The sequence below is a fragment of the Esox lucius genome, chromosome 20 (assembly GCF_011004845.1).
Source record: "Esox lucius isolate fEsoLuc1 chromosome 20, fEsoLuc1.pri, whole genome shotgun sequence".
Taxonomy (NCBI): Eukaryota; Metazoa; Chordata; class Actinopteri; order Esociformes; family Esocidae; genus Esox; species Esox lucius.
Genome location: NC_047588.1, coordinates 27,604,619 through 27,630,857, shown reverse-complemented (window position 1 = coordinate 27,630,857; position 26,239 = coordinate 27,604,619). Strand labels below are relative to the sequence as shown.

Here is a 26,239-nt window from a genome sequence, read left to right as displayed (position 1 = left end):
GTCTGTTATTCTGTGTGTGTGTGTGTGTGTGTGTGTGTGTGTGTGTGTGTGTGTGCGTGCGTGCGTGTGTGTGTTTTGCAGTGATGTTAATTGATGTTATCAGTCATGCAGCACAATAACCACCTCCGCCCTGTCTCTGTCTGCTATTTACACTCCATCTCTGTTTCTGTCTTCCTTCTCCCTCCATCCCTCTCTCTTTCTCTCTCTCCCTTCCATTGTTCCATCCCTCGGATGGTTTCTAGTTTCCATCTCTCTCATATTTCTCCTTCTCAGCCTGTAGCCTAAATAGCACCTATTCCACACCCCCGTGTCTCCATGGTTATTTTGCCGTCTGCATAGCGTACTGCTTCTCCAGCATTGCTCCAGCCAAATCTAACTTACAGTATATTACCCCATGATTGGATTTAGAATCTATTACACTCTCCTCTCCCTTCACCGTCTAAGGCCATCTCACTCTTTCCCTCTCTCCTCTCTCTGCCCCCCCTCCCCTTCTTTCTTCCCTTCCTCCTCCCTCTCTCCCCCCACTCTCTTTCTCCCCCCCTTCTCTCCCGCCCCTCTCTCTCGCACTCTCTTTTTCTCAGTTCTTCCTTCACTCTCTCACTTTTCTGTGTGCCCTCTGTGCAGGCCTTTTTGATGTGAATATATTCATGGATAATTAAAAAAAAATCATCTAAACCCCTCATTTTCTCTTTCTTTCCCAGGCACCCTCTCTCAGTGCGCCTTGCAGCTTCGCCCCCCCCCCCCTCCGCCCCCTCCCCTCTCTGTGGTTGGTCGATCTATTGCAATGGTCGCCATACCCACTCTCTCTCTCCTATTTGCCCTGGCGGAGTGGGCAGGACCGGTCACGCCCTCCTCACACTTCTTGCTCCGCCCCCGAGATCGGGAAAGAGACCCGGGAACTATCATGAACTTCAACATCGCTGTGATCCACGCCGGGGCCAACGTGCAGGTGGAGGCGGCGGCGGCCGGGCCCGGGGGGAGGTTGCTCTACCCGGGGTTTGGCCGGGCCCACAGCTCCCTGGGGGAGAGTGTGTACACACCTTGGGGCCCTGCTAGCGTCATCTGGCTCCAGGTAAGACAAGGACAGCACTGTTTTATGCTGGGGAGAAATAATGGTAATGGTTGTAATGTGTCCCATTCATTATGGCCTGAACCCTAACCTGAGAGTAATGGATTAAGCCAAGGGTTAGAGGAGCAGTGGGATGGGGGGGGGGGGGGGGGGGGGGCTGGGATTGGAAGGAGGACTGTGATGGATTTAAGGGTCAGAGCTGCCTTGTTTAGGGTTTAGAGTCATCATAGTAATAGGAATAATGCATTTCATTCATCTTGGGTCCGGTCCCTATTTGAGGTACGTGTTATGTGGCCAACTCTATGTCATTCTGCCAGCTCTGTGGTTGTGAACTTGAAGAAGCCAGAGGGCTGGCCTTTGTTAAGGTGAAGTGACGTCATTCTGTTGTCTCTATAGGAAAAATAACTGAAGTGACATAATGCCGTTATGTCTTTAGGAAATGAACTGAGAGATTCCTTAATTCACATGCTCTTCTACCATTGCATGTATCTATCAAACCTATTTGGCCTTATTATTGCTTCCCCCCAGGTAAGAGAGGGACCTTTCTGTCCTTACACTATCACCATGTTTATCCTCACACACCGGCCGTGGCTGTGTATGTGTGTGTGTGGTGTGTGTGCGTGTGCGAGTGTGTTTGTGTGCAACTGGGTTTTACATTGCACTTGTCTTTGTAACCTAACTCATCATGGCTCCCTGTCCAGATGAATGCCATGTCATCCTGTCTCTCTGTCTGATGTCTGTCCATTTGATAGATGTCTTAAGACAGTGTTACTTTACTGTTGTATGGCTGGTTACCAACCTGTCTTTTTCTCTGTACCTTACCATGTGGTCATGTGGAGGTGAAACGTGTACCCCTTGACTCTGTGTGAAGTGTAACCAGAGAGGCAGTATTTCTGAATATGTATTTAAACTCCCATTTAGTATTTGGTTGTTTGTATTTCACTCGCTGTATTTGGTATATTCAAAAAAACCTTTTCAACAGTTTCAACAGAAATGTACTGTTTTTGTTGTAGCTCATTAGAACAATAATTCCCAGAATGGATTTGAAGGGGTTTATGTTTTTGCATTTACATTTGCATTGCTGTCATTTGATGTCCAGATGAAATTGTAGTCTGTGCAATCAACGAAAGTAGCTAAAACACCACAGATCACAGTCGTAGCAGGTCAAAAATGTCAAGTGCTAAAGTACCTGGTATGGTATTATTTAAGGTCTCTAAGGTGTTAGTCATTTTTGCCTGTCTCTGAATATAACCTGTTTGTCTTTAAGGTTTTTAGTCATTTTTGCCTGTCTCTGAATACAACCTGTTTTTGTCTTTAAGGTGTCTAGTCATTTTCACCTGTCTCTGAATATGACCCAAAACATCCTTGTGATGACCTCCTCCAGGTGAATGACAGTAGTCCCAAGACCCTGCTGTCCCAGCTCTGCGACTTGTTGGCAGCGAGGCCACTCCAGGGCCTGATCTATGAGGAGGAGAGGCCCCCGCCCACCGCCTGGGGCCCCCTGGCCCCGATGTTAGAGTTTGTCTCGGCCCAGACTGGACTGCCCATAGTGGCTGTAGGAGGAGGGGCTGGGCTGGGGAGGATGCAGCAGGTATGGAGGTGGTGGGGAGGGGATGTGTGTGTGTCTGAGAGAGAGGGGGGGGGGGGCACAGAGAGAGACCCATTGTGCTGGATGGGGCGCAGGTGTGTGTGCCAGGTTGAGGATTGAGGTCAATAATCCACTGTTTCAGTCCAATCAGTGCTTTGCGGACAGAAAAACAAGGAGAGGGCAGAAAAAGAAGAGGAAACAGGTCGGACGAGAGATGATTGTGGTGGTGTCAGGGCTACGGGGAAAGATGGAGAGATTCAGCGTTAGAGGAAAAGATGGAGAGATTCAGAGTTAGAGGAAAAGATGGAGAGATTCAGGGTTAGAGGAAAGGATGGAGAGATTCAGAGTTAGAGGAAAAGATGGAGAGATTCAGGGTTAGAGGAAAAGATGGAGAGATTCAGGGTTAGAGGAAAGGATGGAGAGATTCAGGGTTAGAGGAAAGGATCCAATAAGATTAGATGAGGATCCTTCCACCTGGTCTCACTATGCTGGCATCCACTCTTATCCACCATCTTAGTCTGCCCTTAATCTACTGCTCTCTCCCACGTCTCGCCACCCATGATCTTTCTCCCCATCTCTGTCCTCTCAATCTCTATCTCCCATCTCTGTCCTCTCAGTCTCTATCTCCCATATCTGTCCTCTCAATCTCTATCTCCCATCTCAGTCCTCTCAATCTCTATCTCCCATCTCAGTCCTCTCAATCTCTATCTCCCATCTCAGTCCTCTCAATCTCTATCTCCCATCTCTGTCCTCTCAATCTCTATCTCCCATCTCAGTCCTCTCAATCTCTATCTCCCATCTCTGTGTCTGCCCAATCCCTCTCAACCCACCCCTGTCACCTCCACCTCTCCCTCCTCCATCTTTTTCTCTCTTCTCCCACTCTTCTTCATCTCTCTTTCCCCTCTTTTTCTCTCTCCTTCCCATTTTTCCTGTAGTGGCGGGATGGGACTGGATGCTGGTCAGATCATTTCAGTTCAGTAAATTCATGGACTACTTGAACAATATTCCACCAGTGTATTTCAATCCATCTCGTGAAGTAACTGAGAATGGTGCATAACCCCAGGATGGGTGGGTGGGGAGCCAGGAGAGGCAGAGAGTGTTGGGAGGAGGGGGCCAGGGGACCGGGCTGGAGGAGGGGGTGGGTTTGGGCTGGAGTGGGGTGTAGTTTGCTATAAGAAGCTGAGTCAGGGCCCCTGTGAGACTGTGATTGATCTGTGAATGGCAACGGTTGAGCTGCGGATGTCCCTTTGGAGGACAGGATGTGTGAGGCTGCAGACACGCTGCTACCGCCAAAATACCACGACACTGCATTTGTGTTTACGCAGAACTGTTCAGACCATCTACTTCTGAAGAACGCATTCAGGCCTCTTTGATCTCCTTTTTTAGTGTTTACTATCTTTATGTAGACTTTTGGTCCGCACATGTACACAAATCTGGAGCGCACGCACACACACGCACACACACGCACTACCGCTCTCTCTCAATACAAGCCATAGCTGTGGTAAAGACAAGTTTGAGTGGTCATTGGAGACTTCACTCAACAATCATCATCTGTGTTATAGCCTGCAGTCACACTACTACTGCAGCCGCCCCATAAAAAGGAGAACTTCAACCCCATAGGAGTTGTTGTTCTTTGTAGTGAGGGGGTGCTATCTTTATCTGCTTTCCATCTCTGGATAGAATGTGCCTGTAGGCGCAAATCTTGGATCCTATTGTACCTTCATAAAGGAGTCCATGTATTTATATACAACATCTGGGTTGATTATTCTTTTTAATGCTTCATATTTAGTGTAGGTAAGGGAGAGGTTTACTTTATTTTGTGATTGGAGCAATACTTCTCTGTCCATTCAGCAACAGGCTACACAGAGAATGGAATACAAGATGGATTATATAGTGTTGTGGACTATGGAATATGATTTAATACAAATCTAAGTACCCACATCAATATACTGACTGCTTTTATTGTCTATATGTCGGATAATGAAAACGTTGTTCAGGATTTTTGGTTGGAACCCAATAATACACAACGAAAGTGTGTGAATCACTTGTTAGAGAAAGTTCACAAAAAACTACTGCAAAAAAAGTGTCCAAACCCTTTTTCTATATACATAGAATATATAGATTTGGCTGTAAAAACTAAATAAATGTTAACTTCACTTTAAATGAGCTGTGTTCAGGTTAACATTCAACCTTTTAGAAATGCAGAGGGTCTCTACTGAACATGACCACATCCCCCCTACAGGCAGCGGATGTTTGGGAAGCTTTAGGTATGTAGAATTTTTACATGTGCTCCTCTTACTACAGGAGTCAGGCTCCATCTTCCTCCAGTTCAGTTCCTCCACCGCTCTTCAGCTGGAGGTTATCTTCAAAATACTGGAGGAGTATGACTGGACCACGTTCTCTGTGGTGTCCACCCGGCACCACGGCTACCAGGACTTCCTGTCGGTGGTGGACGGCCTGACAGACGGCTCGTTCATTGGCTGGGAGAAGAAGAGCGTGGTCATGCTGAACGTGACGGACGACCCGGGAGGGGCACGTACGCGCAGGCTGCTCAAGGAGAACGAGGCGCAGGTGAGACAGGGGGGATGGAGGGGCGGCGGGGGGGGAATGGGGGAGGAAGTGTTACTTAGTGGCCATGAGGCTTAGTGTGCCTGGCTGGCTTCCTCCTCCTTCTCATCCACTCGCTCTGTCCCTGTGTGTCTCTCTCTCCCCTATCTCCTCCATCCCTCTGTTCTTCTCATTACTCCCTCTGTCCCTGTGTGTCTCCTCCATCCCTCTGTTCTTCTCATTACTCCCTCTGTCCCCGTGTGTCTCCTCCATCCCTCTGTTCTTCTCATTACTCCCTCTGTCCCCGTGTGTCTCCTCCATCCCACTGTTCTTCTCATTACTCCCTCTGTCCCTGTGTCTCCTCCATCCCTCTGTTCTTCTCATTACTCCCTCTGTCCCCGTGTGTCTCCTCCATCCCTCTGTTCTTCTCATTACTCCCTCTGTCCCTGTGTGTCTCCTCCATCCCTCTGTTCTTCTCATTACTCCCTCTGTCCCCGTGTGTCTCCTCCATCCCTCTGTTCTTCTCATTACTCCCTCTGTCCCCGTGTGTCTCCTCCATCCCTCTGTTCTTCTCATTACTCCCTCTGTCCCCGTGTGTCTCCTCCATCCCTCTGTTCTTCTCATTACTCCCTCTGTCCCCGTGTGTCTCCTCCATCCCTCTGTTCTTCTCATTACTCCCTCTGTCCCCGTGTGTCTCCTCCATCCCTCTGTTCTTCTCATTCACTCCCTCCCTCCATGACTGGCCTGTGCCCTTCCCTCTTCCTTCTGCCTTCACCTACACTCACCCTCTATCAAGCCTCCATCTTACTCATTCTCCCTCAATTCCATTGCTGTTTCCTTGATATACTTTTTATCCTTCACCCTCTTTCTGTCCCCGCTCTTTCTCTCTTCACCCCCTCTTCACCTTCTTCTCTGGTATCTCCCTCTTTAACCCCATCCCTCTATCTTTTTCATTCCCTCTCACTTCCCTTTCCGTCTCTCTCCTTCCCTCCTTCCAATTTGTTGCCCGGAGACAGAAACTCTCTCCTGTGGCTCATGTTGAGCTTGTTTTGTTTCCCACTACCTTCCATCTCTCCCTCCCTCCTGCTACTCCTTCCATCTCTCCCTCCCTCCTGCTACTCCTTTCATCTCTCCATCCCTCCCTCTCTCCTTCCCCATCTCCCTCTCTCCTTCCCATCTCCCTCTCTCCGCTGTATGTTGCTAACGGTTGGATTGGTCCAGTCTGGGTCTCAATGTCATTGCTAATGTCCCAGCATGGCCACAGCAGCTCTGCCTTACTCTGTCATTGTGTCTGTGTGTGTGTATTGGATTCTTTAGGCTGTTCTCGGCTGGTGTCAGTGTTAATACAGCATAGCACCCACAGCAGGCTGCCTATAGGCACTGCATTAACCCTGGTACTCTCTCTATTTCTCTCTTCTCCCTCTTCCTTTCAGTTTTTTTTTTTGTCCTTAACGTTGGTGCTCTCTCAACTCTCCTCTCACACCCATCCTTTCCCCCTCTCTCCCCCAACTCCTCCACCCCCCCCACCCCTTTCCTGTCTCCCTTCTCAGTGATAATCAGTAGTTGTGTCAACTCAGTGACAGTGTGTGTGTGTGTGTTTTGTGTGTGTGTGTTTGTATGTGTGTGTATTTTGCATTTAGGACTTCGCTGTCAATGTAACATAGGGATGGTAATGTCCCTTGGGTTCAAAAGTGTGTTAGGCTAAAGTAGGGGCACGTGGTCCCATTTGAATATCTCTCCTTCAGCTACTTCCTCTGCTTATTTGTCCACATATCCATTTTATCCATCTCTCTATCTATCTCTATCTCTCTTCTCTCTAATTCCCTTGAGGTTTATTGGCATCCAGGCTGGACTGTTTTGCCAAGCCATTACATTTCAAAATTCAATGAAGGTGCAATTCTCCAAATGTGCTTTCACTTTGTCTCCTCCACTCCCACTCTTCCACAGAACTATGTTCCTTCCTCTCTCCTTATCTTTCATCCACTATACATTATCCCCTCGGCCTTGTCCCATTCCAGGGTTCCATCTCTCCATCCCTCCTCAGCACTTCCTCTAACCCCGCCTCCCCTCTCAACCTTCTCAGCCCTGCTTATCCTCCAGCTCTCCTCTCCTCTAACCCCTTTAAATCTTCCTTTGCCCGTTCCATTTCTCCTTTATTCAGCAGTTGTGACATTGTGGGATGGATGTACCGCTCTGTCATCCTTCCTCATCACTCTTCCTCTATACCCCCTCTGTCACCATCTATGTCTGTATCTCCTTCTGCCACTCTCTCTGAATGGCCCCCTTGTTTACCGTGTCTTATCTCCCCAGGCCTTGATTTCACCAAGATGTCTGCACTTTTTTCTTCATCACTTTCCTCTCTTTCACCCAGTCCATATTTTTCCCCCAGGACTATATCAAAACCCCCCTCCATTCTTCCTCTCTCCCTTCCTCCCTAGACTGTTGCTTTTAATAACATATGTCAGTGTTTAACCTCTCCCCCTTTTCCCTCTGATGTGTCTGCTGTTTTTGACTCCCCCCCCCACACATTCTCTGGTTCTCTCTCTCTACCTCCCACTGTTATATCACGTATTACCCCTCCTTTTTCAATCATCCCCCAACTCATTAACATATATGTGTCATTCTCCTCTCTCTGTTATTACAACGCTATACCACAGCCCCGCTATTAGCTGGGACCTGTTTTTCTGTCCCTCCTGCTATTCTTCCAGTTCATCCTCTTACTAGCTAGTATAGTGTAGCTTACTGCTCTTTACCCCTATAGAACACACTTCTTGCTTCTCTCTCTCTCTCTCTGTTTGTCTAACTCTATATCCCATGGTCTTAATTTCACTGTGTGAGTTGCAGCCTAGGGAATCTTCACATGGTGAAATTGACTTTTTAAAATGTATGAAGTATGAAAACTACAAATTGTCCCAAATAGATCACTGACCTACCATTATCAGAACTAAAGATAAGGGCTTTTAACCTTTACTTTTGTCCAAAAGTATAAATGTAGAATATACAACAATTCTTTTTTAATGCTATTGAGGCATGAATGTAAAGCACTAACAGTCAGCTTGACTCAGGACGGCTTATCAGTGTAAACCAGCAAATATCTAAAAGTTACTATTCTGTTACCCTGAAATTATTTCCAGTATTTGTTACTGAAGCAGACCTTATAGAACCCCCCACATCAAACATTTAAAGAAATCTTGGTCCGAAGCAGGATGAGCAGGCTAATCAGCTGCCTACTCTTATTAACATTTACAGTGTCTAATACACTCACACAATTCTGTTGTTGGGGTACGTCAGTCCTGCACAGAAAATCCCCCATTTAAAAATAACTGAAAAAACATTTTGGAAGGAAATCATTTTCACTGCTATTGTAAGAGATTATAGATTACAAGTCATATAAATCTAGAAACACCAGCCAGTTACTTTAAATATATTTGACTAGGTGCCAAAACCGTTTTCATTTTATTGCTTAATGACAAGAACCCAAATGCACTCTGCAACCCTGGTCTCTAAGGACTTGACCAGATCCCCTCAGAGATGTTAAAGCAATGGATTAGTGTAACTGTGTTTTTTGATAGTTCGTCTCGATATTCCAAGCTTTTACAAATGTAAGAGGATTGATGACAACATACCAGCATATAGGAAAAAACTGGACGCAGTGTCAGACCCTGGCAAGGTGAGCCTGCCGTGCCAGTGAGATCCAACTCCCTCCCTCCCTCATTTGGAGCCCTGACACCTGTTTGTTGTTATCACCCTCACCTGTGTTCCTGATCACTGTCCCTATTTAAAAGGTCCTCCTACCCTCTTGTGTTTGCTAGTCATTGTTTGTACCATGTTCAGTTCTTATGTCTTGTTTGGTTGCTTTAATGAAAGTTCTTTGTTCTCACTGTGCCTTTGTCCTATGTCCTATCTATGTTGTTCGCTTTCAGTGTCCTTGTAGCCAGCTAATAACCACAGGTCAGGTAACATATGGATGTAACATTAGCTTGGCTACTTGCTGATTAAATGATAATTCAACACACCGGTGTTAATTACTAAATAGTTGTTTGTTATTGGCAGACCAGCCTGATTTTGTCATTCTGTAGCATGTTAACTCAAATGAGCTAGGTTGTCTCGGCACCCTTGGTTGGTGGAGCATGGCGCTACAAAGCCAGGGTGGTACTGTAGGTCCACCTCCCACAGGGCACTAGTAAAAAAAAAAGGACGCACAATGGATAAGAGCATCTGCTAAACGACTAAAATGGAAATGTAATGTAAATGAGTTTGAGCTGGCGTATTGCCACGGGCGTCTTGCTTGCTAGTATGTAAAAAAAAAAGAACTATTTCCCTTCAGTAATCATAAAATGGGTTTAAAGTATCCATAACTACCAATATCTCTTTTTTGTGCGTTTTACCAACAATGGACGGCCGCAACATTGAAAGGGTTCCTCTGGGCTGCCCCACATACGGTAGCCTGTATGTACAGTGTGGAGAACAAGTATCTGATACACTGCCGATTTTGCAGGTTTTCCCACTTACAAAGCATGTAGAAGGCTGACATTTTTATCATTTTTATCACAAAAATCCAGAAAATCGCATTGTATGATTTTTAAGTAATTAATTTGCATTTTATTGCATGACATAAGTATTTGATACATCAGAAAAGCAGAACTTAATATTTGGTACAGAAACCTTTGTTTGCAATTACAGAGATCATACGTTTCCTGAAGTTCTTGACCAGGTTTGCACACACTGCAGCAGGGATTTTAGCCCACTCCTCCATACAGACCTTCTCCAGATCCTTCAGGTTTCGGGGCTGTCGCTGGGCAATACGGACTTCCAGCTCCCTCCAAAGATTTTCTATTGTGTTCAGGTCTGGAGACTGGCTAGGCCACTCCAGGACCTTGAGATGCTTCTTACGGAGCCACTCCTTATTTGCCCTGGCTGTGTGTTTCGGGTCGTTGTCATGCTGGAAAACCCAGCCACAACCCATCTTCAATGCTCTTACTGAGGGAAGGAGGTTGTTGGTCAAGATCTTGCGATACATGGCCCGATCCATCCTCCCCTCAATATGGTGCAGTCGTCCTGTCCCCTTTGCAGAAAAGCATCCCCAAAGAATGATGTTTCCACCTCCATGCTTCACGGTTGGGATGGTGTTCTTGGGGTTGTATTCATCTTTCTTCTTCTTCCTCCAAACACGGCGAGTGAGAGTTTAGACCAAAAACTCTATGTTTGTCTCATCAGACCACATGACCTTCTCCCATTCCTCCTCTGGATCATCCAGATTGTCATTGGCAAACCTCAGACGGGCCTGGACATGCATTGGCTTGAGCAGGGGGACCTTGCGTACGCTGCAGGATTTTAATCCATGATGGCATAGTGTGTTACTAATGGTTTTCTTTGAGACTGTGGTCCCAGCTCTCTTCAGGTCATTGACCAGGTCCTGCCGTGTAGTTCTGGGATGATCCCTCCCCTTCCTCATGATCATTGATGCCCCACGAGGTGAGATCTTGCATGGAGCCCCAGACCGAGAGAGATTGACCGTCTTTTTGAACTTCTTCCATTTTCTAATAATTGCGCCAACAGTTGTTGCTTTCTCACCAAGCTGCTTGCCTATTGTCCTGTAGCCCATCCCAGCCTTGTGCAGGTCTTACGCAGCTCTCTGGTCTTGGCCATTGTGGAGAGGTTGGAGTCTGTTTGATTGAGTGTGTGGACAGGTGTCTTTTATACAGGTAACTAGTTCAAACAGGTGCAGTTAATACAGGTAATGAGTGGAGAACAGGAGGGCTTCTTAAAGAAAATCTAACAGGTCTGTGAGAGCCGGAATTCTCACTGGTTGGTAGGTGATCAAATACTTATGTCATGCAATAAAATGCAAATTAATTATTTAAAAATCATACAATGTGATTTTCTGGATTTTTGACCTCTACATGCTTTGTAAGTAGGAAAACCTGCAAAATACTTGTTCTCCCCACTGTACCTCATTCTGAACTTCCCCCCTCTATCTTCCTTGACCCTTTGTCCTCCAGCATGTTACTGTCATATGGCTCTCATATTACCCTCTGCACCTCCTACTCTGCCCCACTCCTCCGGGTACACCTGCCGTACTGCCCCCCTCCCCTCTCCATCCCTTTGTCACTGTGTATTTCCCTTACCCCTTATCTCATTAGGTTCCCCTGTACCCCCCCCCTCCCTCCCCCCCACTCTGTGTTCCAGGTGCGTCTGCTCTACTGTTCCCAGGAGGAGGCTGAGCTGGTGTTTAAAGCAGCCTGGGCGGCGGGCCAGGCCGGACCCTCTCACATGTGGTTCGCTGTGGGTCCGGCCCTGTCTGGCCTGGGCATGGAGGGCCTGCCCAGGGCTCTGTTTGCCGTGCGGCCGCAGGGCTGGAAGGACCGGCCCGTCCTGAGGATCGCCCGGGGAGTGTCCATATTGACCCAGGGGGCGGTGGCGCTGCGCCGGGACTATGGTGCCTCGGGAGGGCCAAACTTTGTCACCAACTGCATGACGGAAGCCAATCAGACACACAGGGTGCGGGGGAGGATGAGGTGAGGTGGGAGGAGAGGAGTAATGTTTGGAGAGGAGGTGCGAGGGAGCATGGGAGACCGGGGAGGGAGGTTTACGCGCGTGTGTGTTTGTGTGTCTGCGTGCAAAATCTAACTAGAGACTATAGTTTAACAGTTGCTGTCTAGCTAAACCTGTAATATTAACAGATTTCTTTTTTGCAAAAATGAATGTAATGAAGTAAATAGAGACTTTGCTCTCAAATGTCTGGGTAATGAAGATTTTTTGAGTAAGCAATGCAAACAGGTCTTCTGGTGTCTGTGGCAGCTATCTGGAAATCATGTTTCCTCACATATTTCCTCAACTTAACACAGTAGCACCACAACTGTTTTGGGGTGACGTTATTAAAACAAAGGCATGAAAATGTTTCCCACCTGTTTCCATGGCATTTCCAAAGATTAACCTAATCTATGCAATCTATCAATAATGCAGTTTTTTATTTTTTATTTCCATATTGCCCTGGAGGGTAGTTTATTAACACAATAACAGAAGAAAATTAGAACTAAACTGGCATTATAATCCAAACTGTTTATGATGTTTGGCAAGGCGCAATTGTACTCCTTCACCATCAAAACAGAGAGGTAGACATCACCGTTTCAGGGTTATCATGTTTGGTTGAGCAGATAAAGCTGAAAATGCACTGTCCGGTTCTGTTCTTAATGCCACAATAACAGTCTCAGTCACCATAGTGAATATTTAGATTTTGTGCATCATAATCCTTGACCCTCAGAACAAAAGGAGACCTAACATTTTCGGTGATTTCATGTTTGGTTCAGCAGATTTCCATGGAAGAGTCATTGTTCACTCATGCACACCACAAGCCCAGTTTTGACAGTATCACAGAGATCTGGCATTTACAGAATTACCCTGCTTGGCCCTAGCGGGCGCTATACTAATTTGACATGCATTAGTCACAAGCGATATGTATCTCTGTTGCGCCGCTTCATTAGCAGAGGGCAATATTTTTGTACTTATCTCTCGTCATTTGAGTTGAAGACACTGAGATCATATGATAACTGACAATCGGAAAGACTGCCTTGTCTTATTAAAATAAAGAAGTTGCAATTGTACAAATCCCTCTGAAATGTGATGTCATTTTAAAGATCAGTGTGGGGCATGTGATCAACTGAATGTACAGGTCATTAGGAGACAAACCTATTTCTGGTATGCTAGTGGATAATATAGACTTCTACAGTAGTCTTAGCACCAATACAAGTTAGCAATTGCATTTCCATTTCTTTAGTCCGGCTAGCACCCGTTCTGAAGTCCTTGAATTAAGTCTGGGTAGGCTGCTTTGATGTGCCGGCAAGACCGTGGATAATGGGCCGCGCTCTCAGACTTCAAGGCGGCATCCAATGCTGGTTGGATATCCCCATTTAGAATTAAACCAATCATGATATTTTATTTTACATTGGACTGCCCCTGTCATGTGTCACTCATCTGCCTCCTTATTTATTTAACCATTATAAACTTTATTTAACAGTAACCTAAGAAGAAACCCTAGCCAGCCAGAGTTGAACTCTTAGGCTTACGAATGTGCTCCTTTGAGTGGAAATGTCATTTTCTACTTTTTTCCATTTGGAAACCAAACATAGAGAACATCAAGAAAATAGATAAATGCTGTGCAGTGTATGTGTATATAGTTCACTGTACAGCTACAAATAGAATTTGAGAAATACCCGACCCAAGTGGTTTTATCTGACTATAGGGATGTAGATGAAGGACAAAATAAGAGGTCTGTCAGTGTGTTGAACCGTCCTGATGTCTGATACATGCATGACTAATAGTGGTCCCACCTTCTGTCTTCTCCTCTCTCCCCGTTTTACCTGCTGTCTCCCCACGCCAGATATTTCAGCAACATCACTCTGAGTGGAAGAGACTACTCGTTCGACAGTGACGGTTACTTGGCCAACCCTGTCCTGGACGTTATCTCCTATACACCTGGCAAAGGCTGGGAGGACGTAAGGACTTTTTGATGTTCAGCTGTCACGGGCGCGGTTCCATTCGGGGCCATTCTGTCTTAGGTCTTCCCAAGTCATGTCTTCTGTGTCCAGTGGTTTGAATGTCTAGGTGACTTGTGCACCAAAGCCAGGTTAATTGTCTTGAATCAATATAAGGCACGGTCAGGTAAGTGGTTTGTGTTCATGTAAAGTTAATCATGGTTAACCATGCCCGAGACTGGTGTGACGGATTGACCACTGACTATTTGTCTGCTTTCTTTGATCCTGCTGCATGTGTGTAGGTTTTGTTGTCTCCTTCAAAACACACACACACATACACACACATACACATGCACACATACACACACACAAATACACATAAACAATCCTCATTATCCATGTTTTTTCTTTTGTTCTAGTTTCAGTTTTCACTTTTTCGTTTGTCTAAGCTATGCTTCTCTCGACAGCTGAACTTTTTCCTTTATTCTCAAACAATGATAACCTATTTCTCTATAAGCTCTGCACACGATCCATACTCTAATTGGCAGTCTTTCTCCCTTTATACCTGTTTGTGTTACGATATCTTGCTCTGGTATTGTGCCCGGATGAGGCTCTTTGGTTGCTATAACTTGGTCTCGTTGTTGGGTTGTTGCTTAGACTAACTCATTTAAATGGCAGCAGATCCAAATTTCTAGAAACTGTGGGGCCATACTCGTGAACTTTTGCAAAAAAAAAAACAATGGTGATTAATAAACATCTGATTAACTTAACAATAGTGAACTCCTAATTCACAAATCCCTCCTGTCGTTTAAAATTAATAAACCTATTTCACAATTTAGGAGGTATTTTGTTTTTCTTGTGTCAAGTCTTGAAATCTTAAACCATTGCACATTTCCTATAATTAGGCCCTCCCATCCCTTCTTTCGTGAGAGACTGAGCATGCTTACCAGAAAACGTGGTGTTTTATGGGATTCCACTTGTCTTTTGAATGCTGCACCATTGCATACACTCTGGAAGGGGCCACTGGAGGCTCTAATTAGCCTATACACCCTTGATGATGTTAGATCCCTCAGCAGCACTAGAGCAAATGGTGGAGATGCATGTGAACGTGCAGTGGAGTGCTGAGGATGAAGCTGAGCGAGGAGGGATTCATTTGGATCTTAGCAAGTATGTGTGTCAATATGTAGTGTTTCATTGACTTGGCCACTGATGTCACACTCAGAAAAAACCTTAACTTATATGAACCACTTTTTCATATAAGTACGTACAGGTTTTTAAACATCCATGAGGATTATATAACGTTCTTGTGTCAAGATCTAGTAGACCCTAAAGGCGCTGATTCTCTTGATAATGTACAGCCTCAACTGACAGTCCATTGTACCCATCAAAGAGCTTTTCTCTATATTGTCTACCATGATCACAATGAGTTTGAAACCATTTGTTTAGTAGAAAACACCCCCCTGCTTGTCCTCAAGTTTGATGCCTTAAGAGAAGAGCTTTGATTACCACCTGTGAGCCTCATAATGGTAAAGGGAATGTCTCTTTAGGCTACACTGTCCCGTAGGCCCACAGTGGTTATATAGTTTCAAGAAATGGCCGACTAAATGATGTGAGCTAATTATCCTGACAATTGACTAGTGGTGAAGCAGTTCATTTGACTATTAGAACATGCTGGTTGACTTGTGGTAAAAATGATTTATTGAAGAAGCTTGAATAAAGTCCAACTTCGAAGGCGATAATAAATGGCTGATATGGATTTAGTTGCCGGGTATAATTATCTGCTCAGCTGGTCGAACCCTAGCACCGTGGCTAATTACACCATGTTGGCCTATGAAGAAAGGTACTAGCAAGCAATTTCTGAACAATGGTTTAAAGTAATGATTTTAGCAAATGTTCACAAATTTGTCCCTCTGCTTTGATGTGATTTACAGATACAAAGTTGGAGGAGCTAGCCAGTAGGTACATCTAGTTCAGGTGTATTCAATTCATATCTTACAAGGTCTGTGTCCTGCTGCTTTTCTGATCAACCTGATCGTTAATTTCACCCACCTTTCTGATTAGAGAACAATTTCAAAATTACAGTGGAGTCGGCTTCAAGGCCCACAGTTGAGTTTAATAGATCTAACCTATTATAGGTTTCTATAGTATCACCCAGCCAGGTACATGAAGCTGTTCAATCTGCTACATCAGCTGCTCAGCGGACAGGGGACGATTATAATGTAGTCCACATGTAATGACAAAAAATCTACATCTGTCGCCCAGCCTTCCTGTTCATGTCCCTTGTTTGTTGATTGGTTGGTTAGGCTTGCTCAAAGGGCTGACAGCAGCGTCTGTAGATGTGGCCTGTGTGTGGTGTTAGAGGAAAACACCTCCACGAGATGTGTGAGAACATAAAAGAAAACTAGCCTGACATGACAGTTACTGCTTTGCGTCATTAGCATTTGGCTCCTGGAGCTAGCGTAGCCGTACCACACTGCGGAGTGTGTGCGTGTGTGTGTGTCTACAGAGCTCCTGACACATCATGCATATTTTATAAAGCTGTGTTTTGTTCAGAAATCCTTAATACCAGCCCCTGTCACCTGTTTGAGATGTGCTGAGTTTCTTAGTTCTGTTTAACACTGCAGGATTTTACCACTGTCAATGTGAAGGGAGACGTTCAGAATCCTCCTGAGAAACACACACGCAGTACCTTCTTCCATTCCAGACATCCGCATTCCAACACACACACACACACACACTGGTGGTTTTCAGCCTCCTACTGATTGTAACAGCCCACCAGTGTCCAGTCTCAGTGTGTGGCAACATGCTGACTCGTGCCATTTCCTTTGAAAGCCTTTCAATTAGGACCTCTGCCCACACACACACACACACACACACACAAATACTGATAACATGTACATGTACACACACATAAACACTGATAACATGTACATGTACACACACATAAACACTGATAACATGTACATGTACACACACATAAACACTGATAACATGTACATGTACACACACAGAAAAAAACAAGTTCCTGTATATTTCATTTACAGTACATACACATGTATAGGACACACAGGCCTACACACACACACACTCACGCAGTATGCATGGCGCACACGCTAAACACACACATAGATACCCTACAAAGTGGTTACGACACCTCTATCTGCCTATTATGCACATCCTTGCTGTTGGCTCTGGCTGAATATTTAATGTACTCTTTACAATGACTGCACCATTACCTAGTGCTGGGGGGTGGAGCAACCAGCTCCAGTTTAGCACACCGAAACACTGCGGAACAGCACGGTGCTAAATGTTAAACAGCACTAACGCAGGGCTAGCACAGCAGCATTCACTGTAGTACTGAAGTATGTTGTTGAACGCCAACAAGCCTTTGTTTACGCCTTACGCTGCATGTTTCTGCTAATCAGACACCGCTAAGGGACATTTTAATATTTATATTTTATTTTAGATGACAGCTTTGTTTTTTTTAGATGTTTCCTTTAAGTCTACATAACAGCATGTCTAAAGTTTTTGTAAACATTTAGCCTAGATGTTTTCAAATGTCCAAGGTTTGGTTAATACATAACTCTAACTGTATAACTCAAACTGTCCAATAACAAGTTATGTTAGTGGTAATAGCCAAGTGTTTTGATATTGACGTGTGTTTATAGCCCACAAAGACACTTTTTTCAGTTTCTTGTGGGGACATTTCGAGACATATATCACATTGAATCGTGGAACTGAGTGATATTTTCTTCCTGTTTGGAGGCATCTGTTTACTGTGTTGTGACTGTCCCCTCTCTAAGCCCCTCCCTTCTGTTTCCCCAGGTAGGGTTTTGGGAGAATGGTAAGTTAGTGTTGGTGTACCCAGCCTGGTCGCGTTATGGTCCATTTCTCCAACCGCCCGATGGGGCTCAGCACCTGCATGTCGTCACCTTGGAGGAACGGCCATTCGTCATCGTGGAGCTTGCCGACCCCGCCTCCAACACCTGCATCAGAGACTCTGTACCCTGCAGACGACCGCCCAACGCCAGGTCAGGAGATGCCAGGTCAGGGGTGAAGGGTCAGACAATCCATTCCTGTCTGACACACAATACATATTCCTCAATCCAGGACACTTGAACAGTTCACTGTCCAGAGTCTTGGAGGACACAGTAAAAGGTCATTTACAGGTCACAGCCATACAATAGCTAGAAGGCCCCTTCAAGGAAAACATATCAGCAACATTGAACTGCTGTCACATATCGACACTGGTAATTTGAAGTGTCTCCAATGTAATGATCGGATGTGGTCTATGGCATTCCCTTTCATGGTGTATTGAACACATACCAAACAGATATGAACCCTCCACTCCGCATAACCTCACCCTAATCGACAATACAATGGTGAGTGTGAGCAACATGATATATTGGGGTTAAATGTGATTCATTTGAAGATAAATCGGGGTTGAATGAACACAAATTCAATGGACCTACAATCGAGACCCTTGGTTAAACAGCTCTCGGAGGGATGAGAACAGTTATCTGTGAGGCAGCACTATTTGATTCACTTACGGGTGTAATCTGTGATTGTGATTACCTGGGTAATGTGTGACCCTGACAGTTTCTGGACGATTGAGGGGGAGTGTCTTAGCCAGTGTCAGCAAAAAATAAGAAAAAGGAGACTGAGTTCCGTTGTTGTAAATCAATCGGCATGTTTTTGTAAATGTTTTGTATTATCTTCCTTTCACTCTCTGTCTCCCTTCTTCCTTTCTTCATCTCTTCAACCTCTTTCTTCCTAAACCAGTCTTCCCTTCACGGAGGGCGTGCCCCCAAAGAAACAGTGCTGTAAGGGCTTCTGCATCGACATCCTCAAGCGACTGGCCAAGATCGTGGGCTTCACCTATGACCTCTACCTTGTGACGAATGGGAAGCATGGGAAGAAGATTGACGGGGTGTGGAACGGCATGATTGGTGAAGTCAGTACAACTTGATTGATTGACCTTTGGTAGGCTATAGCATAGATTTAGTCTGACCATTTAAAAGCTACTTCCCTCAGCAGGTGTGGCTGAACAGTAGAAGAGCACTGAGATCTGGCACACTGCCTGTTGTCATGACATTAGAGGTATTGGCCCTTTGAAAGGCCTACTGTAGAAACAAAATCTGATTGAATGTATGATGATTGATTACAGAATCAGATGAAATAGGCTCCCTGGTTCAAAGGTCATGATTTATTGCTTTTTAGGACGTATAAAAGTTGCTATTTCTTTCTGGTTTTCAGTTTCTATGTATTTTGCTGATGTTGTGCAATTATGGCTGTGTAGCTTTGTGTCTGTGGGTGTGTGTGTTTCTGTTATTTGCCCCCCCCCCCAGGGTTGTCCCTGTCCTTGTCCATCTGGTCATGCTTCTGACTTGGATTAGGTTTTATAGACTCTGGACACAGCCCACATGCATTTGTTAATTACTACAATTTGTACTCTTGAAATGTTTACCTGGCACAGCCAGAAGAGGATGTGCCACCCCTTAGAACCTGGTTCCTCTCTAGGTTCCTTCCCAAGTTTCAGCCCCTATTAGGGAGTTTTTCATAGCCACTGTGCATCAACACTGTTGTTGCGTACTCCTTGGTGTTTCAGGCTGGGTGTTTTGTAAAAACAATTTGTGACAACTGCTGATAAAAAGGGCTTTATGAAATACATTTGATTGATTGGTTATTGGCTGTGTGTGAGTATGTGTGTTTGTGTCTCATTGATGGTGTATGAGTATGTGGCTGTGTGTTATTGGCTGTGTGATGATTGTGTGTGTGTTACTGGCTGTGTGTTAGTATGTGTGTGTGTTATTAGCTGGCTGTGTATTAGTACGTGTGAGTGTTATTAGCTGTGTGTGTGTGTGTGTGTGTTATTAGCTGTGTGTTTACATTTTCCAGAATTCCCTAGTCTGTGCTCTTGCCTCTGGGGCAACCAGTTAAACTCTGGGTGTCACATCAATCACAGACAGAGTTATGGTCCTTAACTACAACCAGCATTCACTGGCTCACATTGTTTATCAAACAGAGACACCCCCCCCCCCCACACACACACACACACACACACCTAAGCTGAGACTTATTTTCGAAAGAAAAGCTAAACATTTTGTCCATTAAAATAACATCAGATTGATCAGAAATACAGTGAAGATGTTGTTAATGTTGTAAACATATTTTCTTATGGAAGTGGCTGATTTTTAAACGGAATATCTACATAGGTGCACAGAGGCCCATTATCAGCAAACATCAGTCCTGTGTTCCAATGGCACGTTGTGTTTGCAAATCCAAGTTAATCATTTTAAAAGGCTAACTGAACATTAGAAAAGCCTTTTGCAATAATGTTAGCACAGCTGAAAACTGTTGTTTTCAGCAATAAAACTGGCCTTCTTTACAATAAAACTGGCCTTCTTTACACCAGCCGAGTATCTGGAGCATCAGCAATGGTGGGTTCTATTACAGGCTCAAAATGGCCAGAAACTGTTTCTTCTGAAACTCATCAGTCAACTCTTATTTTTAGAAATGATGGCTATTCCATGCGAGAAATGACCAATAAACTGAGGATCTCGTACAACGCTGTGTACTACTCCCTTCACAAAACAGCACAAACTGTCTCTAACCGGAATAGAAAGGGGGGTGAATGTCCTTGTGCACAACTGGGCAAGAGGACAAATACATTTGAGTGTCTAGTTTGGGAAACAGATGTGTTGCAGATCCTCAACTGGCAGCTTCATTAAATAGTACCCGCAAAACACCAATCTCAACGTCAACAGTCAAGAGACTTTTAGACAGAGTTGCAAGGAAAAAGCCATATCTCAGACTGGCGGAAAAAAAAGAAAAGATAAAGATGGGCAAAAGAACAAACACTGGACAGAGTAAGATTGGAAAAAAAGTGTTATGGACAGATTAATCTAAGTTTGAGGTCTTCAGATCACAAAGAACATTTGTGACACTCAGACCAAATTAAAAGATTCTGAAGGAGTGCTTTGACACCATCTGTCAAGCATGGTGGAGGCAGTGTGATGGTCTAGGGGTGCTTTGGTGGTGCTAAAGTGGTTGATTAGTACAGGGTAAAGGGGATCTTGACGAATTAATTTTGCGACGCCATACCACACCCTGTGTATGGCACTTAATTGGAGCAATCTCCTCCTACAACAGGACAATGACCCAAATCACAGCTCCAAACTATGAAATAACTATATAAGGAGGAAGCAGTCAGCAGGTATTCTGTCTATAATGGAGTGACCAGCACAGTCACCGGATCTCAACCCTATTGAGCTGTTGTGGGAGCAGCTTGACCGTATGGTGGGTAAGACGTGCCCATCACGCCAATCCAACTTGTTGACACCTAGAATGCCAAGGGTCTGCAAGGCTGGTATTGCTGCAAATGGAGGATTCTTTGACGAAAGCAGTTTGGAGGACACTATTATTTCATTTAACCTTGTCAATGACTATATTTCCTATTCATTCTGCTATATTTCCTATTCAGACTCATTTCATGTATGCTTTCATGGAAAACGAGAACATTTCAAAGCGACCCCAAACTTTCGAAAGCTAATGTATATTTCCAAATTAGATATAGCAACTGAATAAATAACTTTGGATTTCTCTTATTCAAATGGTTGTGGTGGTGTGCTGAACTTCTCCCGCTTTGAACCTGCAGTGTTAGCAAAAGGGAACTGATTACCATAACCTGTAGGCTATATAAAAACATTACCATACACACCAATTGTAAAATATAACATGAACTCAACTATTGCTGACTGTGAGCATTCTGAACAAAATCTAATGTAGTCCCTGATCACATTAGTAGGTATAACCACGTGAGAGATTTCCAACAGCACACGGGCAACCAATGTGCTGGTTCACTATTTCTACACACATGGATTCAGGAAGTGACTTCCAATCCATTTTTAGCATAGACAACCACAGAGTGCTGGTTATTGTCATTTCAGATGTTGAATATGTCTGGGAAGTATTTATTCAAAACATCAGAAATCACTTATTTATATAAATTATTTATATCTGGAGAGTATTTTTTTTTATGTAGTTTGTGGTCAAACATATGACTCTTTTCTTTCCGCATTTAAGCCTGTATTGTCTGATCACAAAGTAAATGGTTTTCTTCTTATTCCAAAATGACGGCCTCAAACCGCTTAAAGATTCATAACCAATGGGCATTACATCAAAAGAGAATATCTATGTTTCACAGTATTGTCACTAACATTTAATAACACCTTGGTATTGGAGGATTGGGAATCCTCGTCTTGGAAAACCTTGTTAATTCCCTATTTGATAATACTGACTTTTTGAAAACACTGCAAATTACATTGGGTGTCACTCAACTACAAATGCTTAATACTGTGCTTTTGATTCTGAAGATGCTGTGCAGATGTGCAAAATCAGGACTATCCCTACCTCTCGCATTTCATTGGCTTGTTCCATGTAGTTCAGTTTGAAGAACACACACACACACGCACAGAGTTAGATGAACACATAAAGATGGAAAGATGGAACGTGTACCAATATGGTGGCAAGTCACTGGTACCTCATCTGTGAATTATAGTGGAGGGGGTGATATGTTTTGGGCATGCATAGCAACCAAGGAGGTTTTAGGGGCCAAAAATGTATTGACCGATAGCCACTCACCTCATCCAAATTCAACTGATCACCAACTGAAGACAGGAATAAAGGGAAAAGTTCCTGGAAAAAAGGCAGCAATACAGCCATTAAAGTGCATCACAATTGAGGTTACCTAGCATTTGATGATGTTTATGAGTCACAGGCTTTAGGCTATCATTACTCACAAAAGATATATGATGCAACTTTGCAGTTCAGAGGCTGGAAACAGGTGCAGGGAAACCATAGGACTTTAAATAAAAAGAACTAAGACGTAACAAAACTGAACAACGTCCCAAAAGGGAACAGAATCCAAAACAATGACAGACATAAGAGGGAAGGAGGACCTTAAATAGGGACAGTGATCAGGAACACAGGTGAGGGCGATAACAATGAACAGGTTTCAGTTGGATCTCACCGGGACAGCAGACCTGCATTGCCAGGACTTGACATACGTGATGAAGGACTTAACATACTTAGTTGTATTTAATGTTAACCTTTCCATAAACTTTCACCACCCTTACATGGTGAATGTGTCCAAAACGTGCCATCATCTTTGTATGGTTAATACACTTAAATGAAAACTGTCCTGGAATACAGAGAAACTAAAATGTGACTATGCAAATACTATTGCAGTTCTACTGTACACACGTCACACGGCAGTTCTACCCCCCCCCCCCCCCAACACACACACATAGGCAGACACGGAGCCAGCAGGACTAGGTGCACGTTTCTCAAGTGAAAACCAGGGCACATTCTTTTTAGTGTGTAGCTGCCTGAAATTAATAATCTATGACATTTAGTATTGAATTTCCACAGTCCTTTCAAATAGTTAATTATTCATTAATTATTACTTCAGAGATGTGTTTCTGTTCATTTATTTCTGAGCTTTAAAGGGCCCATCTGTGTTTTTTGTGGGGAGGTGTCCAGCTCACACACCCAGGTTCCAGTGGGATCAGCAACAGTCCCACTGTGTCAACTAGTGAGATGGGGCCAGTTCTCTGTCTAAATTAGACATCTGTTCAAGTACCCAGAACACCAGGAATCATCTTGAAAACCTGCCAGTAGGGGGATAAATGAGCATTACCATATTGTAGGCTTGTGGCTTTCTAGGGTGTTGTGGATGGGATTGGTTGGGTGTAAAGCCTCTGAAGGTTCTGTTCCTCCCCAGTGCTAGGCAGTGTTTTTTTTGTTTCTTTGTCTTAAGCCTCTCCCAAACCATAACCCTAAATGTAAATTGTAACAGCTCAACACTTCTCTGCTCTTTTATCACCGTTCTGGTACAGAATCAGTTTCACTTTTGAGTGATGATTTGTTTTGAGGGAGCACAGACTGAATGCAAAACATTCATTACAGCATCTTAAGCACATTAATGTACTTTTGAAAATGTTTTTATATGTCATAAAAATATAGTAATACCGGGTTACCCATCAGCATACAGTGGATATAAAAAGTCTACCCCTATGAAAATGCCAGGTTTTGTGATGTAAAAGAATGAGACAAAGATAAATCATATCAGAACTTTTTCCACTTTTAATGTGACCTATAATGTGAACATTTCAATTGAAAAACAAACTGAAATCTTTGAGGGGGAAAAATCTAAAATCAAAACCTTACAATAACCTGGTTGCATAAGTGTGCACACCCTCTTATAACTGGGGATGTGGCTGTGTTCAGAATTAACCAATCACATTCAAACTCATGAAGTCATTACACACCTGCCATCATTTAAAGTTAATCTGATTAATCACAAATAAAGTTCAGCTGTTCTAGTAGGATTTTCCTGACATTTTCTTAGTTGCATCTCAGAGCAAAAGCCATAGTCCGCAGAGAGCTTCCAAAGCATCAGAGGGATCTCATTGTTGAAAGAAATCAGTCAGGAGAAGGGTACAAAAGAATTTCCAAAGCATTAGATATACCATGGAACACAGTGAAGACAGTCATCATCAAGTGAAGAAAATATGGCACAAAAGAGAATTACCAAGAATTGGACATCCCTCCACAATTGATGAAAAGACGAGAAGAAAACTGGTCAGGGAGGCTTCCAAGTGACCTACAGCAACATTAAAGGAACTGCAGGAATTTCTGGCAAGTACTGACTGTGTGCTAGATGTGACATCCAAGCCCGGCTGATGTTTGCAAAAACAAACATCATGTCCCCCAAAAGCACGTGGGAAAATGTGTTATGTTCTGAAGAAACCAAGGTTGAACTTTTTGGCCATAATTCCAAAAGGTATGTTTGGCGCAAAAACAACACTGCACATTACCCAAAGAAGACCATACAGTGAAGAATGGTGGTGGCAGCATCATGCTTTGGGGCTGTTTTTCTTCAGCTAGAACTGGGGGCTTAGTCAGGGTGGAGGGAATTACAAACAGTTCCAAATACCAGGCAGTTTTGGCACAAAACCTTCTGGCGTCCTTTAGAAAGCTAAAGATGAAGAGGAAGTTCACCTTTCAGCACGACAACGACCCAAAGCACAAATCCACAAAAGCATGGCTTCACCAGAAGAAGATTAACGTTTTGGAATGGCCCAGCCAGAGCCCAGACCTGAATCCAATTGAACATCTGTGGGGTGAACTGAAAAGGGCTGCTCACAGGAGATATCATCGCAATCTGACAGATTTGGAGCGCTTTTGCAAAGAAGAATGGGCAAATATTGCTTCATCAAGATGTGCCAGGCTAATAGATTTCTACCCAAAAAGACTGAGTGCTGTAATCAAATCAAAAGGTGCCTCAACAAAGTATTAGTTTAAGGATAATTGAGTTTGTTTTTTTAATTGAAAATATTTCAGTTTGTTTTTTTAATTGAATTGTGCACGTTATAGGTCACATTAAAGGTGGAAAAAGTTCTGACATGATTTATCTTTGTCTTATTCTTTTACATCACAAGAACCTGGCATTTTAACAGGGGTGTGTAGACTTTTTATATCCACTGTACATCAGAATCTGACGGTAATTTGACTTGCCACCAATGATTACAGTATTGTTGCTCTGTCAATTATCTTGACAGCTTGAACCAGGGCCAATGGTTTCTATCATGTAAACGACAAATGGCCAAGGTAGTTTTATTTTATCTGGCTAATTTCTGTCTTTTGATCAGACATTCCTGACATTCTTTGATCAGGTAATCCAGTGACTTGGCAAATGGGTGTGCATGTTGCATTGCAACTCGCTCCCGGTTTTCTGCTGATTTACTCTGAAGTTAGGATGGGCCAAGTCTAATTCAGATTGACATTTTCTTTATTCAATCAACCAACGCAGCGTTTTTCAATTTAGATGGGGTCTAAGTCGGCTTGTATGATAAAGCAATGCATAGGAGCAGACACATGGATAGTGTTCCCTCAGTATCATAGCCCGTTTAGCAGGCTACTCCCTACAGGCTGCTTCATACCGACCCATAACTTGAGTCAAACAGGTAGTAGGTGTATGAACAAGGGGAGGGGCAGTTTCTGTGATCTAGGTGTAAATTCTGTGTTGTAAGACTGGGGTAACACAGCCCCTCTCAACTCTTCCTCCTGTTTTACAGGTGGTGGCACAACGAGCGGACATGGCCATCGGCTCCCTCACCATCAACGAGGAGAGGTCTGAGGTGGTGGACTTTTCCGTCCCCTTTGTTGAGACTGGCATCAGCGTCATGGTCTCCCGTAGCAACGGAACCGTCTCACCTTCCGCCTTCCTGGGTCAGTTAAAGGGGTTTAGTGGATGAGGATCTAGATACCTTTGATGCTCCAGGTAGATGTTAGTGACAGGTCTAGGATCAGCTCACTCGCACCAATTCAAAAGTGTTGCAGTGGAATTAAATGGTTCAGCCTGTGCTTGCTTTCATTGTTCCTTTCTTGTTCAGTCATTTGTTCCCAGCACATACTCCCACAATTGAACCCTTGATATAGTCCTGTGGGATAACAGAGTTTGGGGATTGAATTACTGTGAACCGGAGTAGAGAGAGT

The 26,239-nt window shown here is 44.0% G+C and overlaps 1 protein-coding gene across 1 annotated transcript in view; it reads left to right on the top strand.

The window, feature by feature from the left end:
* Window positions 1-751: 751 nt before the first annotated feature.
* Window positions 752-26,239, top strand: part of LOC105019083 (glutamate receptor ionotropic, NMDA 2D) — a 46,752-nt gene continuing 21,264 nt past the window's right edge. The window contains exons 1-8 of the mRNA XM_020040840.2: window positions 752-1,072; window positions 2,454-2,660; window positions 4,962-5,228; window positions 11,394-11,722; window positions 13,585-13,699; window positions 17,504-17,724; window positions 18,461-18,632; window positions 25,819-25,972. Coding sequence (XP_019896399.2) covers window positions 785-1,072; window positions 2,454-2,660; window positions 4,962-5,228; window positions 11,394-11,722; window positions 13,585-13,699; window positions 17,504-17,724; window positions 18,461-18,632; window positions 25,819-25,972 — 1,753 coding nt within the window. The 5' untranslated portion in view covers window positions 752-784. The remainder of the gene's footprint in view (window positions 1,073-2,453; window positions 2,661-4,961; window positions 5,229-11,393; window positions 11,723-13,584; window positions 13,700-17,503; window positions 17,725-18,460; window positions 18,633-25,818; window positions 25,973-26,239) is intronic.